The following is a 17,652-nucleotide window of genomic DNA, read 5'->3' as shown; positions in this document are numbered from 1 at the left end:
TCTCCTATATATACCCTACCCTTTACCTCTTCCTTCTGTGTCTTTTCTACCTATTCATGTTATTCATATCTTCAATCACCCCTCCTTGTTTTCTTTCCACCCTAATATTCTCCTTCATGCCTTGTTTTAATTGCATGTTACAGTTTCACTGAACATGTTCCTCTCCTCCATCTTCTAAGCTTTTGATTTACATTACATTCCTTTGTGCTTTCCATATGTTTGTTACAATGTTTCTTTCCTGCACATGATAACCACATCTTACTGCTGAACTCGGAGAAGTGATGTGGTGAAAAAGATCACAAGGGAAAAAGTGAAGCTGCCAGCATGATCTAGCTTTGGTTAGTGTGAGGCAGTGCGTGTTTGCTAACCCTTAACCCTTACTAGGTCATGCTGTGCTGGCCTCACTCCTTCCTCTTTGGAGACCAATAAACCCTTAACATTCACTCATACGTATCTAAAGGAATGAAGGTGAGTATAACTGTTAAAATCTTTATTTACAATCTTTATTTACCTGTGTTAGCTGCAATGGTATATTCTCTACGCGTTTCTGTTATTGCAGGCACGCTCAGCACCCTTTTTTTCCTGTCATTTGTTTTTCACTTTGTTATATCTCTTAATCTTTTCGTTGGTTTCATTGAGGGTTAGCTTTTCCTGCTTGGCTACAAAAATTGTGATGCAGATCTTTGGGTCCTAGCATTAGGGTTCCAGCCTCAAGTTAAATATTGTTCGTTTCTGCACAAAGAACGTGTAGCTGGGATCTGGAAATGTTTCATTCATCTATAAAGTAGATGTATGAACTTTCTGGGAATTTGTTAGCAACATCAAGGTTTAACTTTTAACTCAGATATTGACAGTGATTAAGGAAACCCAGTCTTCATATGATTTGAATGCCAGTGAACTTGTAACTGTTGCAAATCTTAACAAGAAGACAAGAAATGGTGATAGGAAAAGGGTACAACCATTTGTGTGACATCCTTGAACATTTTGACTTACTAGTTCAGTCTATTATCGGTTAGAACATTCTTAAGCTCTTTCTGTAACAATGCTTTCTTGAAAAGGCTGCTTCAGTAGATATTGAAACGCCATTATTGTGCTGTAAGTTATTACATTTTTCCGTTCTTGGTACTGTAAATATACCCATATGATGAGGTATCTGAAACTGCATGGGATAAATAACTTTATTTATTGTAAGCTGGAGTTTTGTCGGTGCGGTTTTTGGAAATTCACGTTCATGTGGTGAATCTGTTAGCTATTAATCTCAGTTAACAGATTCTGTGCAATTTCAATTTTTCAGCGTTTCAGTGATTGTGTGAGTATACAAATGTATTACGATAATATAATTAATTCAGAGAATAATTGAAAGCTTTTTCTTCTGCCAATTGGACAGTTTCAAAGATTTATAGGAGTTAGACGAAATTCTTTATTTTTAATGAGACTGCCCCAAGTAAGATTTACTGTCTTGAACTTGGCTTCCGTCTTCAGAATGCATTGTAGTTGTCCTCGTGAAGTTAACTCTGAACAATGAAGTGCAGGTTCTAAAGTGAGTATTATGCATACAAAGGCACTTGTAACCACTATACTATAAATCATACCATCGGATATCTTTGTATGCATATGGTTAGTGTTTGAAACACAGGACTATGTATGTGAATCCCTTATTCTTTACGACATACATATTTAATATAGTGATATTAGATGATACTTCAGATTTGGTTGATGTCGACACTTTTTCAGACGGTGATGTACATTATGTGAGATGTATAATGAACAGAATCTAAATGTTGTATTAAGGACGATGGTTATTTGCATTTGCTGATGTTAGATTTATTTTCAAGTTGTTTCATATTCTAGTTTGTTTTTTACCTCAACTATTATCGTATCTTGATGTATTTTTGTGCTAGTTCTATTTAATGTAATGGTTATCGTATAACCAGTGTCGTGCATTGGAAATGTTTTATTGAATAATATTTAAAGGAAGAATATTTTACAGATTTGTTTAAAATACTATGATCATCTTATAGGTATTGGATAACATGATAAATTTTGTTTTTGGCACATGATGTATTTTTAAGTTATCCCAGTTTTTATATATTGTTTATTAAAATGTTAGTTGAACAGGTATTTTATTTTGATACATTCCTATAATTCAGCAAAGTAGGAATCAGCTTAATTGGATTAGGTGATAAGGTGATATATTACTGTATTTTGAAGTGAGGAATTTGGAATTAAATCTAGTTAAATGAAGTTGAAAAATAGTCCCTGAACGCGACATATAGCAAACATCATAATCCTTGCAGCTGATGTGTGCAGTGACGAAAATGTTCAACTTTTCAACTCTATTATCATAATAACTGAAATTTGAATGGTAAAAGTAAATTCACCGGAAGGTGTCTTTCTTTCGGGACTAAGGTATTGGAAAACCATTTAAGTGGGTTAACATTGCACAACTTTCTTTTCTTTCATTGGTGGTAGAAGTTTCTTGACAAAATTTAGTCGTCATAAAGCTAACAAATCATTCACTTTACAAGTTATTGAAAAAACCTACTATAGATCACTAAAATTAGCCTGGAATTAAATGTGAGCTTTTCCGTGAATGTTAGTATCAAAGAGTCTTGAATGAATTTGTAAGAGAAGAAGATAATAAGTTTATGGTCATTTATTTATCTTAGTAATTTGATTTTCAATTTATTTTGAATTTTTAATAATCTTTTCTTAAGTGTTAGTTTTTATCATATTTGAACAACTTTCTTTGAAGTATGAATATCTTATTGATTAGTTTTTGTATCATATTTGGTTATCAAGATATGTTATTTATATATTATTTATTTATTTTATCATAGAAACAACACAAGAATTCAATTAAAATAATATACTAAAATAAATAGAATAAAATAAAGTGTTTTTTTATAACATGAAAAATGAAAAATGAATATTAAAGTAAGTTTTTCTTAAAGTGATATTTTTTCTTATATTTTTTATGAAATCAATCAAATTTTCATACCATATTTTATTATTGCTGTGATATTTTTTATTTCTTTTCACAAACCAGAATAGGATTGATGTCAAAAGTTGTCAATATTATTAATCGACATGGTCATAACATTAGGTTTCATTGATTAGATGTCATTTCCCTGCCACTTTTTAAATAAAGTGGTAACATTAACTTATTTTCATTGTTTTGGAATGAAAGAATGAAAGGTAGGATTCCTTATAATATGAAAGAGACTCTAATGTTTATAATATATAAGATTTTGTTGCTTGTGTCAAGTTTCTCCATTAATCTTTCAATCCAAATAGTTTTTTTACAAGTTTCAGTAGTGATCAAAAGTTTCAGTAGTGATCAAGTACTGAAATTTTTGTAGTGGACTAAGTACTTAATTTTTGTAGTGGATAGAATTATTATATCCTATAACTTGGATAACCAATTTTTGCAAGTGTAAAAACATAGGTTAGTAAATCGCCTCTTATCAATATTGTCTGCAAAATCTAAATCAATATAACCTTTGACAACAATCTATGATCCTTCAAAACATAATGCAACACTCAAGGTTCATGTATATAAGAATCTTCTTAAAAACATTTTAATGTTCTCCATTCGGATTTGTCATGAATCTACTAACCATTCCCATTAGTTGTACAATGTCTAGTCTTGTACATATCATAACATACATAAAGGCCTCCCCTTGTAATATGGTACTCGATACATTTTTGTCCTCTCCGATTCATTGTTAGGATTCATACTTAAGGATAACTTACAATTGATAGGAAATTGGGTAAAATTGGCTTGTTATCTTTAATGTTGAAGTGTCACAAGATTTTCAGTATGTAATTCTTCTGAGATTACTAATTCTTCTTATCTTTCTGTCTTGATGAATTTACATCCCTAAAATCTTATTTTTAAAATCCAATTCCTTCATATCAAACTCTCTAGCTATCCGTGCCTTCAATTCTTTGCTGTTGACATGAGAAGCCAAGATGGTTTGCTTCTTGAAGATTTGATGAAGATTGAATGAAGCTCTTTTGAACTATCTTGAAGCCATAAACATTGGAATGAAGCCTACATTGATTAAGGAAAGGAGATTTGATGTTATCCATGGTGATCAAGGTTGAAATGTGCGCTCTCCATGTAGTTACATCATTAAGAAAGTGTACTTATAGTTTGTAATTCATGTTGTATGTAACATCCCGTCAGGATATTACTGATTTAAATAAATAAAACTATTATAATTATAAAGCTACTGCATTTATGAATAAACCTCATTTCCCAAAAACGCGGAAAATTTAATTTCTATTAACTTCTGAGGATAAAAGCAAAATCCATAGTTAATAAAACTGAAACAACATAATAAAACCTCTAATAAGAGTTTACAAAATAGTCCAACTCAAATAATACAAAAATGTATAAAACTCCCAAGCATTTCCCACGCTCCGTGACTAAGCCTTATCGACTCCACCTGCATCAACATTCTCTGCTCACGTGTACCGCGTACACGATCATCGCCAAACACAAGCAGATAGGGTGAGCTTATGAAAACAACATACATCATAACAATAATCAAATAACCAGTTATACAGCTGAAAACTCTACCAAAATCAAGATACCATAGCTTACTCAATTCTCTAACTTCTGGCCACAACCAGACCATTCGTGTTCTACCTCTCCTAGTGATTACCCCAAGATAATTTGTTGCCAAACCTATCGGCCACAACCGACAGAGCACGTGCGGGAACCAATGCCACGGATCATACATCATAACACCAGGTGGAGTTCCCAATTACGAACATAGTCCGTAATGTCCCAGGACTACCAAACTCGTCAGCCAACAACTGAGGAGGGCAATCTATCTGGACCCATCCGTACTGGCCACAACCAGCACACTCACATGGCAACACTCGCCAACCCGAGCTCAACTCAAGAGTTCCTCGTGTTCATCCGCCATCCCGAGCTCAACTCGAGGGATGTCATTCTGAGCTCAACTCGAGGAATGTACGTGCTTAACCCCTATCCCGAGCTCAACTCAAGGGATACGTTCCGAGCTCAACTCAAGGAACCCAGCAATCTTACCTTTAAAGCACCATCAAAATCCTTGTAGAACACCCTACAAAGTCCAATAACTAGGACTTACAGCAGCCAAATCGCCTAGCGAGGGACATGTACCCCTAGGCGCTATCCGCTTCCAAACCGCCTGGCGGGAGACACGTACCGTTAGGCGCCAAGCGCCTTAAAACTCACAAAGTCTGCAACCATCGCCTGGCGGGACCGTTCACATCGCCAGGCGGACGCTACTCGAGGAGCTACTTTTCTTGTCGCTATCGCCTGGCGGGACTTTTCCCCTCCGCCAGGCACCACTAACTTGCAGCCCCCTTTGTTTAACACTATCGCCAGGCGGTTCGCACATTACCGCCAGGCGCCATGACAGTATTTTCAAAATAACCATTCTGTTCTGGTTCAGGGACCATTTGCAATGTCTATACTCCATTTCCCCCTATTCAGAGTCTCGCTAATTGGTAATCTTTGCTACCTATAATGTCTCCAGTCAAAGTAATATCGCAATGGTATTTCACGCTCTAATTGTAACCATGAAGGTAGTTCCAACATTCACAATCATCCTTTCATGACAGGTTTCCCTATTACCCCATTCGTGCAGCACAACCACCAGGTTTCACAACCTTATTATCTTTACTAATACCGCCACCCCCATGACAAAACTACTTTCACCTATAATCCTCAAACATGTAATAGGACCCCAGCTTTTTCCAAAAATCCCAAAACCTCAAACTTTCCGCAGTCATACACACACCCAAGGTTCTGTGACAGCACCTGGCGACAGATCTTGTGCCGCTATGCGGTTTCCCGCACCAGCAACTCCATACAAATTCATATTTCATACTAACAATCATAATTCAATTGTCATATTATTTCACAACATGATTATCATATATTTAAAATAATAATGAATAATAACACAAAATGGCATACATGGGATTCGAACCCAAATCCTCTCACACAATTAAAGTATCCTCAACCACTTGAGCTAGTACTTTTCCACGTCATTCCACTCATAATTTAATGTCATAATTAATTCTCCCACCCGCATTTATTTATTAATTAATTAAATTTCACGGGTCTTACATTGTAAACCTTAAAGCATTAATTATATGTAATTTGGTCTTTGTTGTGTTTTTAATCTGTTGAATGGTTTTTCAACAGGTTAAAATGTCTCTTTTAGTCTGTTGAATGGTTTTTCAACAGGTTAAAAGGTTGGTTGCAGTAGTCTTAAACTGCAACAAATACAATCAGTTGATTTATTTTTTAATCGACAGATTTCACTTAAGTCAAGTGAAATCAACCAATTGATTTGAAAATCAACCTGTTGAATTTCGTAACAGTTTGACTATAAAAGCTGTGATTTTCGAAAGAGAGGTTTGTTGATCATTTTAGAGCACGATTTGGTTCTGGAAACTTGTGGAAACTCTCTCCTTCATGATCATAGGTGTTGCAGCTGTTGAAGATTGATCTTGGATCAATTCTTGAAGCTTTTGGCTTGGTTTGAAGCTTGGAGAAAGTGGTTTGTGGTAGGCAAGGTTGTGCTACCACTAAGGTTTGATCTTTCTCAAGCTTTGTGTGTGTGCCTGGTGGTTTTCCAGGTCTGCAAGAGGGTTCTTGATGTGCTGGTGTGATTCTTGTGTGATTCAAGAGTCTTTTGTGGTGTTTTTGCATATTTTGGAAGTGTAAGGGTGGATACTTTGTAAAACTTTTGAAATAGTGCAAAGTCAAGTTAAGGTTGCCTTGACAAACTGGATGTAGCTTAGGTTTAAGTGAACCAGTATAAAAATTTGTGGTGTCCTCTCTTCTCTAACCTTTCTCTCTTGCATTTTCATTTTAAAGTTTCAACTTGTGCTTTAATCATCTTTTTCATGTTCTTGCATGTTTTCATAGCATCTGAAGCATTGAGCATGTTTGTATAATCATTTGGAACTGATCTTGATTATTCTTGAGCATTGTTTCTGGTTTAAAATTCAAATTCGCATTTTTGCATTTTTTCCAGTATTTCAGTTGACTGTTTTTCAGTTTCAATCGATTGATTATACAAGAACAGAATCTGTTTAGTAAAATCAATCTGTTAACTCTATTTTTGATCGATTGAAAGTGTATAGTTCAGTACTGTTTTCATCCTAACTTGGTGATCTATTTGATTCAATTAAAGGTGGTTTTTAGCTTGCAAAGATAGCATAAATTTTTAACTATCCAATTCAACCCCCCTTCTTGGCTTTTCAACCATTTCAAAACTAACATTTGCTTCAAACTTTGTTGGGGCCTATTGCCACACATGTCATCCACATACAAAAATAAGATGACAATGATTTAATCCATTAAAATAGGTACAATGATCTAATCTCAGTCTATTGTAACTAAGGCTAATGATGAAGGAATAAAATCACTTGTACAAACACCTAGGTCCTTACTTTAAACCGTACAAAACCATGTTTTCTTATTCTTTAAAACCATCTGGTTAGAGCATTACTACATCACTATTAACAATAATCTTGTGGGTAGTGGAAACCCACAAGCAATACCTCTTCACATTGTTAGGGAAACACAAGAATATTCTTTTTCTAGATTTTGGATTCAACTTTATTCCTTCTTGGGTGTTGTATATCACTTACACAACACAACAAAATACGTGTAATGAGAATAATCTGTTGGTTTGTCACTCCTCATCTACATTGGTGTCTTTGTTGATTGTCCAATAATGGATCTAACCTTTCCAACAAGTGCACTAGTTTTATTTTAGCACAACAATGTTATATCCAGAGTAATTTGGTTTGGATAAAACAATGACTTATGATCTATTTGAGTTTGCAATTAAATAGTGATAACAATAGACAAATTCGAAAAACAAAACTTTGCATAATGATTGAAGTTATTAACATTGATAAGAATATTGAGATTGAACTTGACTAATCTTCTTCTATTGCATTGTTATCTACTATATTGTGTATCTTTCAAAGATCATCCAAATATGTGATGGTGGCAAAATTTTCAAATAACCACCTAAGTAGTTGTTCAACCTTTGACCATTCACCACTCAGCTCCTCTTGTTGGAAGGATCTTTTATTTCTATTACTTTGTATGACTTCACACCTTTTACAATGAAAGGTCCTGACCATTTAGACCTCAACTTTCCTGGAAATAATTTTAATCTATAATTTAACTAACATCTAGACTTGTTGGCTAGGCTTAAAATCCTTCTTCATAATCCCTTTGTCATGGTAGGTCTTCACCTTACTCTTGTAGATATAAGATGATTCATAAGTCACCAACACCAACAATCTCCAAGGCATAATCATTACCCATGAACACGAATCTACTTGAGATAAATTTATAAGTGTAAAACCAATCTTGGTGGGAAGTCATGTGTCAAGTTGCACCTAAATTCATTATCCACCTATCATGTTGTTATCTTTCACCATTATAGTAAATTTACGCTTTGCTCACTAAAATATCATTGTCTTCTAAGGTACTTGTAACATAACCTTGTGAGGTTGGTGCTTCAAAGTTCTTTGCTTCATTCTTCCTACGCTTCTTACTTTGAGACTATATATGCCATAAGTTTGACTCTAACTAGATCCAACACCCTTAAAGTGTAGGTGCTTAACAATATTGTTATTTTTTATGTCAATGATAACTTGATCATACAAATCAAGTAAACTTTGAAGTAGAAGTTATACATGTTCATTTTCAACTACGTTGAAATTTGTTTTCAAAAGGGGGGCAAATAATGTATTAAGATTGTTCATGTGGTCAAATCACTGATGTAGACTCACTCATTCGAAGAGTATAGAGTTTTTTCTTCAAGAATACTTTTGTGTACTTAATCTCATGCAACTTGATGAAAGTATAACAAATGTCCTTCGTTGTAGCCTTCTATGAATTGTTGAATAAAATCACATTTGTCATTGTTAAGTGGAAAATTGCAATAGCATTATAATTTATTTTTGTCCACCTTTGATCCGTGATATCCATAGATCTTTCTCCAATTGCATCTCCACAATTTCTCTTTCACAAAATGTTAGTTTTTACAATGTAAAATTATCCTCATATTGTTTTCTCAATTTTAGATTTATTTCATACACATCAACATTTTTCATTCTTTTCAAGTTCTTAACCTTAATTAGTTAATAAACATAATTTTTGTGAACAACGCAAGGCTTTGTGGGAAACGATATATGGTCTTATCCACTTTATAACTTGTACGATTTTTTACACTTACCATTATTTCAACAAAGATCCTCTCACCATAATGACACTGCTTTATTTTATAATCAAATCAAGTTGAAGCTCCAACTCGATATCAATAAGAACTAGTTAGTGGAAAAGATTCAAAGGTTGAAGAAGTAGCGAACATCCTCAACAAGGTTAGTTCTAGTAAGGAATTCTCCTTTAAGAGTGTGCACAATCAAGCAACCTTTGAAGTCTCTTGGAAGATCTAGAGGAGCGTGGCTCCAATCGGCAAAAATTTCTTAGATGACGAAGAAATTAACCATTGCCCTAACCCTAACCTTGCCCCCTACTATAACTTTAATTTTAGCCATTTACTCCAAGAAATGAAATGACTTCCTAGAATTTCACAAAGATGAAAACACGAAATCCCTCACGACCTCGATATGCGGTGAAAGTGGTGGATTGACATCGAACAAATATCATAATTGTTCTATCAATGTCATACCGAGTTTGAAGGAGACGATAAAAAGTTCTTTGCGTCGATGGTGATGAGGATCACCTTAAAAAAGCTTTCATCATGGATCAATGGTCTGGCCCAATTAGTTTTTATGCATTTTGGCCCATCTTTAATTGTTTTTCATTTCTTTTCTTGTATTTTCTTTTGGGCCATAAAGATAGTTTCCTAGAAGCCTAATATCCTTGAATGGGCCAAGAGTCATTGTGGATTTGGACCAACATTGATATTGGATTTGTGACCCAATTCAGCAAAGATCATTATGCTTCCAAACAAAGTTCAACGTTATCTCCTTTTAGAATGTTTAAGCATGTTTCCCTTTTGGGCTAAGAAGCCTAACACATTCAGCACGTGAGGATGTACTAGCAGTATCCCATGTCTTGGCGTGGAAACAAAAGTCTATTGATGGTTTTAGTTTGCTGAAACGAGTTCTCTAAAGAAAGCAACTTCCTCCTCTAAACGTGTTAGGTTTTCCATCTCTTACATGAGATTCATTTCTAGGTTTAGTCATGTTTCTTTCCCTTTCTTTGTACACGACTATCCTATCGTTAGGATTAGTCGTTAGTGTTCCAAGTCTAGCCTCTTATCTTCTTTATAAAGAGGCAAGCTACCACTGTAATATTTAGCTTTTGATCAATGATTATGGGTTTTTCCATTTTATTAAAATACTCAACTTCTAGTTGAGGATTTCTCCTCCTAGGATTTTCAAAACACCGAGAGTATTTGAGAGGTTCCTCCGTTGGAACGAGAGAGTTTCTAAGTCTTCCGCTGCGAGATTCATTGATCTTCTCCGATAGATCGATGATTTGGAGCTTCACGAAGGGTTTTCACAAATTGAATCATGATTCTGATGATTCTCCATGAAACGTCGCTCATCAGATGGTCAGGGAGTTGAAGGGAGCGATGGTGGGGGAGCATTTCGGGGAAGAGATGAGGAGCATTTCAGGGAAGAGATGAGGACTGAATTGAGGACAAAAACGTTTAGGGATCATATATTAATCCTTAAATTTTTTAAATTTGTGGATAAATCAATCTATAAAATGGATGCTAAATTTTCTTTCAAATTTGACAAAATATTTATTATAATTGGATCTGAGTGTGAAGAATGAGAGAAATGGAAGAAGAAAAGAAGAGAAGGGAAAAGAAGAAGATGATGATAATGAAGAACCAAATCGAGATCCGTTGGTAATTATCAAATTTTTTCTATCATAAATTTATTGAGGAGCATTTTACTATGAATTTGTTATCATTAATAATTTTGATTTACCATGGGCTTTTATGATTATTGGCAAATTTTTCTCTTCAACAATTCTATTTTTTTTAGTGATAATCCAAAATTAATTTCACTAAGCTCTGATATTGTTGTTGGGTACCAGAACAATAACAAAAGAACTTCCAACTAAAATAATATACGAAAATATAACAAACAAGAGACAATAATGTAATTTTACTACAAAGAAATAAAATTATAGTACCATTTCTCCTGATGATCCCTCTCTTAAAAGTAGGAAAGACAATAATAAGAATAACCTTAAAGAAGAAATTGTTTTTCTCTCTTAATTTTCTCTCGAACTCTAAAGAAAAAAAAGAGTTTTGAAGATATTTTCCTAAGAAAATACTCTACTCACTTTATAATATGAAAAGTAAAGATTAAAGTTTCAGCAAAATTACAAATTTGGTTACTTTAAAGTTTAATTTACAAATCTGGGTTAGTTGACTAAAATATTACACGGGAAAGGTGAAGTCGTCATGATGGGTAACGACACATAATGTGAAGTCATTAGGAGTGGCACCGTTTTCTTTTAAAAATTTTAAAAGGAAAAAAACGTTGGGAATGGGCAACGACATCAAGAATGGAAGTCGTTAGGAAAGAAACCGGCTTCACGTGAAATCGTTTTGGGTCCTAACGGTTTTGGTTTTTTATTTATTTTTTAATATTTTCACTTTTTTATTACAGGGTAAATTCATTAAATAATACTACATACAATTTTATATTTTATGAGTTTATTAGCATTCAAAAAATAATGTAATTGGCACGTTTTACTAAAATAATATGTTTTTGGAGTATTATATTATTTGAGTTTCAAACTAAAAAATGTAATATTGATATTATTTTTAATTTTTTTAATGTTTAAGCTTTTTTAATTTGCAGGCACATTTTTTACTAAAAAAAGTTAGAAAATTAATTAAAAAAACACAATTTGGAAATTAATAATATAAAATAGTTTTATATTAAAGATGAAATATAATATTTAAATACATCATCTATGACTTTCAGTGCCACATAAAGGCCATCTTCTTGGTTTGATCGGTCGTCTGGGTGGTTGGTGTTGTTCATCCTCGTCTTCACTGCCATCTTCACCTTGTTGCGGTTGAGGAAAAGGGGATCTTTCAAATGAAGGACATCACAGGAGAAATTGTCCATATCGTCGTTAGTTTTTGCTAAGTCTAATTTTAGATTTTTGTATAGGATGAATTTCACATCCTGATTGTAATTTTTCATTATCTAATTAAATGTATCATCTTGCTATTTCTAATTTTATAAAAAATATTGCACATTTTATTATTTATAGAATACTTTAGGAATGTAACGCCCCAATTAATTTAATGCGTAAAATTAAAGAAAACGTCACACAGAGATAACAATGTAGCGTAGTCCTGGGGTTCTAAACACAACCCCTACAAAACCGGGCACACCACGATGCCAAAGGGAAATTGAATACAAATCTAACAAAGAGTGTATAGTAGAAATGCATAAAGCGATACATGGGCCATAGCCCTAAAGAAAACATGAATAAGATAAATCCAGCCCAAAAGGCTAAGCAGCGGAATCACCATTTCCTTGCTGACCACGAGAACCTCGCCCATCTGCTCCCATTAATCAAATTGATGATCATCGCAAGAAAGAAGAACCACATACAAGACAACCATACAACAAGCAGGGTAAGCTAGAGCCAACAATGTTTTCATCATACAATCAAATATACTTTCACCATCCAATATTCATACAACAACCAAACATATTATGACTCTTCAATCAATACACTACGACTCGACTCGACTCATCCGGATACGTATAACTTGGTCAGATTCAGCAGATGCCCGCACTTGTGGTGGATACCTCTGCTCACCCCCGAGCTGCTCACCCCCGAGCTATGTGTTACAAGTGTTACGATGGATCAATTTTCCCTCACCACAAGATTAGCCCTTAATGAATTTCGGGCCTCCTGCTACTCTCACCATAGGAGTCAGTCCGCTCTAGGTGAGACTAACTGACCCCTTAGAGTGTCAGGATGCAACTTTACCTTGAATTCTTACCTAGTTATACAGATGGGGCACCACCGTGGACACCCACTAACAGAGGCCATGGAATTATGTCCCGACCACTGAAGCGCGACCTTGAAAGTCTCACCTAGAGACCCCAAGGAATTATGCACTGACACATACAAAACATAATCACACAGCCAAAATAATATTCACCATGCACGTATACGTTAATTGTACCAACCTTTAAAGTCAACGCCTTTCATGTTCCAGGCCCAACTCATTTCATCTCATCATAAACCATCCATGTACCAAGGATTTCCAAATCATATCGTTATCATGCCTCTTTCATACCAACCATTTCATTACAATCTCATGCAACACTCATGTCAACCCATTTTTCATAATTCATGACTTGTATCACTCAATCATACTCATTCATATCAAACCTTTAGCACAATACTCAAAACCAAGCAATCATTATCCATACAAAGCCAAGAAAACAATCCCACATTGCACTGTCTCGCCCAGCACCTCGCTCAGGCTGAAAGGTCTCGCTCAGGCGAGTTTCCCCTCCGCCTATGCGAGGGCACCAAAACAGGAATAGGAACAACGCATGATCTCACTTAGGCGAGACCCCTCTCGCCTGGGCGAGTTGTCTGCTCGCTCAAAAATCACACTCTGGTCGCCTGGGTGACCACTCGCGCAGGAAGCCCTAGGCGAGCCCCTGCACATCTCGCCTGGGCGAGACTATCAGTGTCCGCCACTGTTTGCACCTGCACAACGCATACACACACCCAACAGAGATTTCCAGCCAGTCCAAACACGCATAGCAGTACACAATCTCAAGGAATCCACAAACCACAACGATACAAGACAAAATACACCACATGAAGAGGGTCTAGCTTCCCTTACCTGGAAGTAGCTAGAAGGTGCCTCGACTCTAACCAACGGAGCACGACAACTCAAGGAGGGGACTTGCGAGCTGAACAAGGCAGTGGAACAGAGTTAGGAACTAAGCTCACGGTGAAACCTTACTGTATAACGAACAAACACTCATGGAAAAGAAGTGTGAGCTGAAAGATAACTTACGTGGAGTGAGAACAGCTTGATCGAACTTGGAACGGTGAAGAGGTAAACCCTAGCAGAAGTGCGGTTGCGGCTCTTTAGGATTGGGGACAGTTTCTGAGAATGAGAGAAATGTTAGGTTTATGGCAGACTTGGGGACCTTATCTGTTGGGCCGGCCTTAGGCCCACTTACAAGGGCAGCCCACTATTTTTAGGGCAGAAAAGAATTAAAAAATTTTTAAAGGGGCCTTACAAGGAATAATTATAATTTAATCAACTTAAGAATATATTAAAAATAAAATAATAAACTAAATATTAAACAAAATTAATATAACAAATCTCGTTATTTTATATCGGTAACGACTTATTTTGCTATTATGTAGAAATGGTCTAAAAGAAATTATTATATTTTTTTTATTAGAAATTTGCATAAATATTTTATCAAAATAAAAAGAAAGTATTACATTTTTTAGTTTTTTCCTAAAAGAAACTCTAACAATATAATATATAGTTTTGTCAAGACTAGCCAACTACAAACCAAAACCGTCTATGTAATAAAAAAACTTAAATATAACTGAAAAATATTTAAAAACCAAAACCGTCAGGATCCAAAATGGTTTTACTTGAAATCGGTTTTAATTCTAACGACTTCTACTACTGAAATTGTGACCATTTATAATATTTTTTGCTTTTTAAAAATTTTAAAAGCAGACGGTGCCACTCCTAACGATTTCACTTTATGTGTCGTTACCCACCATAACAACTTCATCCATCTAGTGTAATATTTCAGTCAATTGATCCAAATTTGTAAATTAATCTTTAAAGTGATCGAGATCTGTAATTTTGCTTCAAAGTTTCCCTTTATGTGAAACTTCTCTTCTCACATTAAAATTGTAAAGTGATTAATTAAAAAACATAATGAAAGTTAGAACTGGGTTCTAAGTAATTCCGACAATGACACTTCGTTAACATAAATTTTACATGTTTGATTCGTATTATCTTTTGGTGAAAATGGTAAACACGTATAAGAGAATTGAAAATGTCATTTTATACTAGTCAAGCGCTAATTCTCGTATCCAAAATTTATGATATATTCACCTATCTTAGGAAGTTACCTTAATTACTTTATATTTATGAGTTGAAAAGGTGACACGTGCATCACATTTTGCTAAACGTTTGAAAAATAGAGACATAAGACACGTGCTATATAGATGACGGAGTCAAGGTTGAAAGAGGGAGAGGATCAACATATTGACGGTATTAATAGTGTCATAATAAATACAAAAGAACATAGAATGGTCTAAAGAAAAGTCAACGGTGTCACTTTGTCCTGAGAAACTTCCAAATCTTCGAATGAAATGGATCAATTTAGTGACATAAATCTCACAAATTCTTCATAGCTAACTCGACCATCTCCATCCAAATCTGCTTCTCTAATCATTTGTTCAACTTCTTCTTCTGTTAGCCTCTCTCCCAATTTCATCATCACATGTCGCAACTGTAAAAAAAGAAAAGAAAAAATGTCTCATTTTCACTCACAGTCTAATGGGTTTGCAAGTAAGAGAAAAATAAAAACTGTAGGTGATTCTAATACGCAAGAAATGCAGATTTATAAGTTGCATGGGTATGTTACCTCAGTAGCTGATATGTACCCATCATTATCTCTGTCAAACACTTTGAACGCGTCTTTTAGCTCCTCGGTCAGATTTTCCTTACAAAAGGACAATTAAAATGGTTTCATGATCTTTACTTATAGCAGTCAATTATCAATAAACAAACATTTTTCTCACTCCCTTTTTCAGGAACAAACAAGTTAACAATGCCAGAATTTACCTTCATTCTCATTCCTATAACGTTCAAGAACTCTTCAAAATTTACACTTCCTTTTCCATCCATATCGACTTTACTAATCATTTCTTGAATTTCTTCTTTTGTTGTGTTTCCTTCTAATGACTGAACAATGGATATCAGTTCTTCCACAGTAATGAAACCTAGACATTGGAAATCAAAGTTAATTCAAAATGCTTTCGTAAACCATGTACGTTACAACTGACACAGAAATATGTACGTATATATATATAGAGGTTAATGATGCAAAAACCACACCATCAGAATCCTTGTCAACAACATCAAAGGCTTCATGGAATATAGCAATTTGATCTTCTGTCCATGCATTTGCCATTGTTTTTCTGCAACAGGGTAGGCTGAACCGAAGTGAAAATTAAGCAGAAAGTTGTAACAGTAGTTTGCTTATAGGTTATTGGCAATGGAGGGTGGTGGAAGAGCATGCAATGTTTGTGTTACAATAAGGTTGGATGATTTTGATTTTGGTTTTATAGATGTGTTGTGGGCCCTTTTTTTCTTGTGGATTGAAATAGTCAAAACACGTTGGATCAACCAAAATATCAAATTCAAAAGGCTAGAATTATTCGAGAAGGATGATAGAAATCGACTATTGAATGTATGAATGTTTCAAATGGTGTGTTTTCTTTCTTTCGTTCTTGTTCCAACTCCCAACTACAGAAGGAATCATATATGTGCACACTTGCAAGTACGGTTGGGGAATTGCAGCGCCTTCTAATTAATCCATGTCTACATAACTAGTATTTATTTATCTTCTCTAGGTCAACCTTTGATTAGTGTCATTATGTATACCCATTTAGAAGAAAAAATCATCCTTTCTATAATAATGGTCATTTTTTTATTTTAACAATAATTTTATTTTATTCTTCATTTTTTTTTCAACAATACTCGTAAAAATAATTGAAGGATAAATTGATAGTATTATTTACGCTGAAAAGGTAGACAAGAGTAATAACAAAATTAAAATTGTTTTTTTGTAAAATTTATTTATTGATTTTCTCGATCAATTAATGCATCATAGTTTTAAATTATTATTATAAATGATATTTTTTTAATTATGTATATATTGTCGGTTGTAATGAGTAACACCTTTGGAACACAATTTAGATATTTTACTTTCAACCTAATTTATTTCGTATTCAAAGTAACATTATTACAATTCAAACTCTAAAACATGAGACACAATTCAATCAATTTCATCCTTAAATGCGTCGTCAGACGGTTTCATTAATTTAGTCTTCAAAGAATAAAGAAATATTTAATTTCTAAAATATGCAAAATCGTAAAATCGGATTATTTTTATTCACATATAAATTAAAAAATTAATTTCAAATTATATAAAAAATCATTTTGTATGATATGATATTAGTAATTTATACGTTTTACTAAATTGCAATTTTAGAACAGGTATTTAATATTTTAAAATGTTAAATATATTTTTAGTCCTTGTACATCAAAGTTAAACCGATTCCCAGGTATGTTAAAAAAATTTTAATGTCGTCGTTTATGAAAAAAATATATTCATTCAGTTTTAAGATTAGAGAACAAATAATATAAATTTTTAAAAAAGATCCAATTATTATTTTGTGTGAAAGTTTTTGAAGTAAAAACATATTTAATATTATTTTACAATACAATAAATAGTCATTTCAAGATTTCTTGTAATTATTACTTAAATTTTATTGGCAAAAAAAATATAGTAAAATCAAGTTTACAT

The 17,652-nt window shown here is 34.0% G+C and overlaps 1 protein-coding gene across 1 annotated transcript; it reads right to left on the bottom strand.

Moving 5' to 3' along the window:
• Nucleotides 1-15,303: 15,303 nt before the first annotated feature.
• On the bottom strand, nucleotides 15,304-16,322 carry LOC114189590 (calmodulin-like protein 11). The gene is made up of 4 exons (XM_028078195.1): nucleotides 16,179-16,322; nucleotides 15,906-16,063; nucleotides 15,706-15,783; nucleotides 15,304-15,570 (listed from the first exon to the last, which is right to left on the bottom strand). The coding sequence occupies exons 1-4, from the start codon at nucleotides 16,252-16,254 to the stop codon at nucleotides 15,436-15,438; spliced, it is 447 nt and encodes a 148-aa protein (XP_027933996.1). The 5' UTR covers nucleotides 16,255-16,322; the 3' UTR covers nucleotides 15,304-15,435.
• Between the last annotated feature and the right edge of the window lie 1,330 nt (nucleotides 16,323-17,652).

This window comes from Vigna unguiculata, chromosome 7 (genome assembly GCF_004118075.2).
Source record: "Vigna unguiculata cultivar IT97K-499-35 chromosome 7, ASM411807v1, whole genome shotgun sequence".
NCBI lineage: Eukaryota > Viridiplantae > Streptophyta > Magnoliopsida > Fabales > Fabaceae > Vigna > Vigna unguiculata.
Note: the sequence above shows the minus strand (reverse complement) of the source record. Positions and strands in the feature narration are given on the sequence as shown.

Coding starts and splice junctions, on each gene's coding strand:
- LOC114189590 (XM_028078195.1), bottom strand. CDS start 16,254: ATGGCAAATGCATGGACAGAAGATCAAATTGCTATATTCCATGAAGCC. Junction 15,784..15,905: donor TTATAGGAATGAGAATGAAG/GTAAATTCTGGC, acceptor TCCTTTTGTAAG/GAAAATCTGACCGAGGAGCT. Junction 15,571..15,705: donor GGTACATATCAGCTACTGAG/GTAACATACCCA, acceptor CTTTTTTTACAG/TTGCGACATGTGATGATGAA.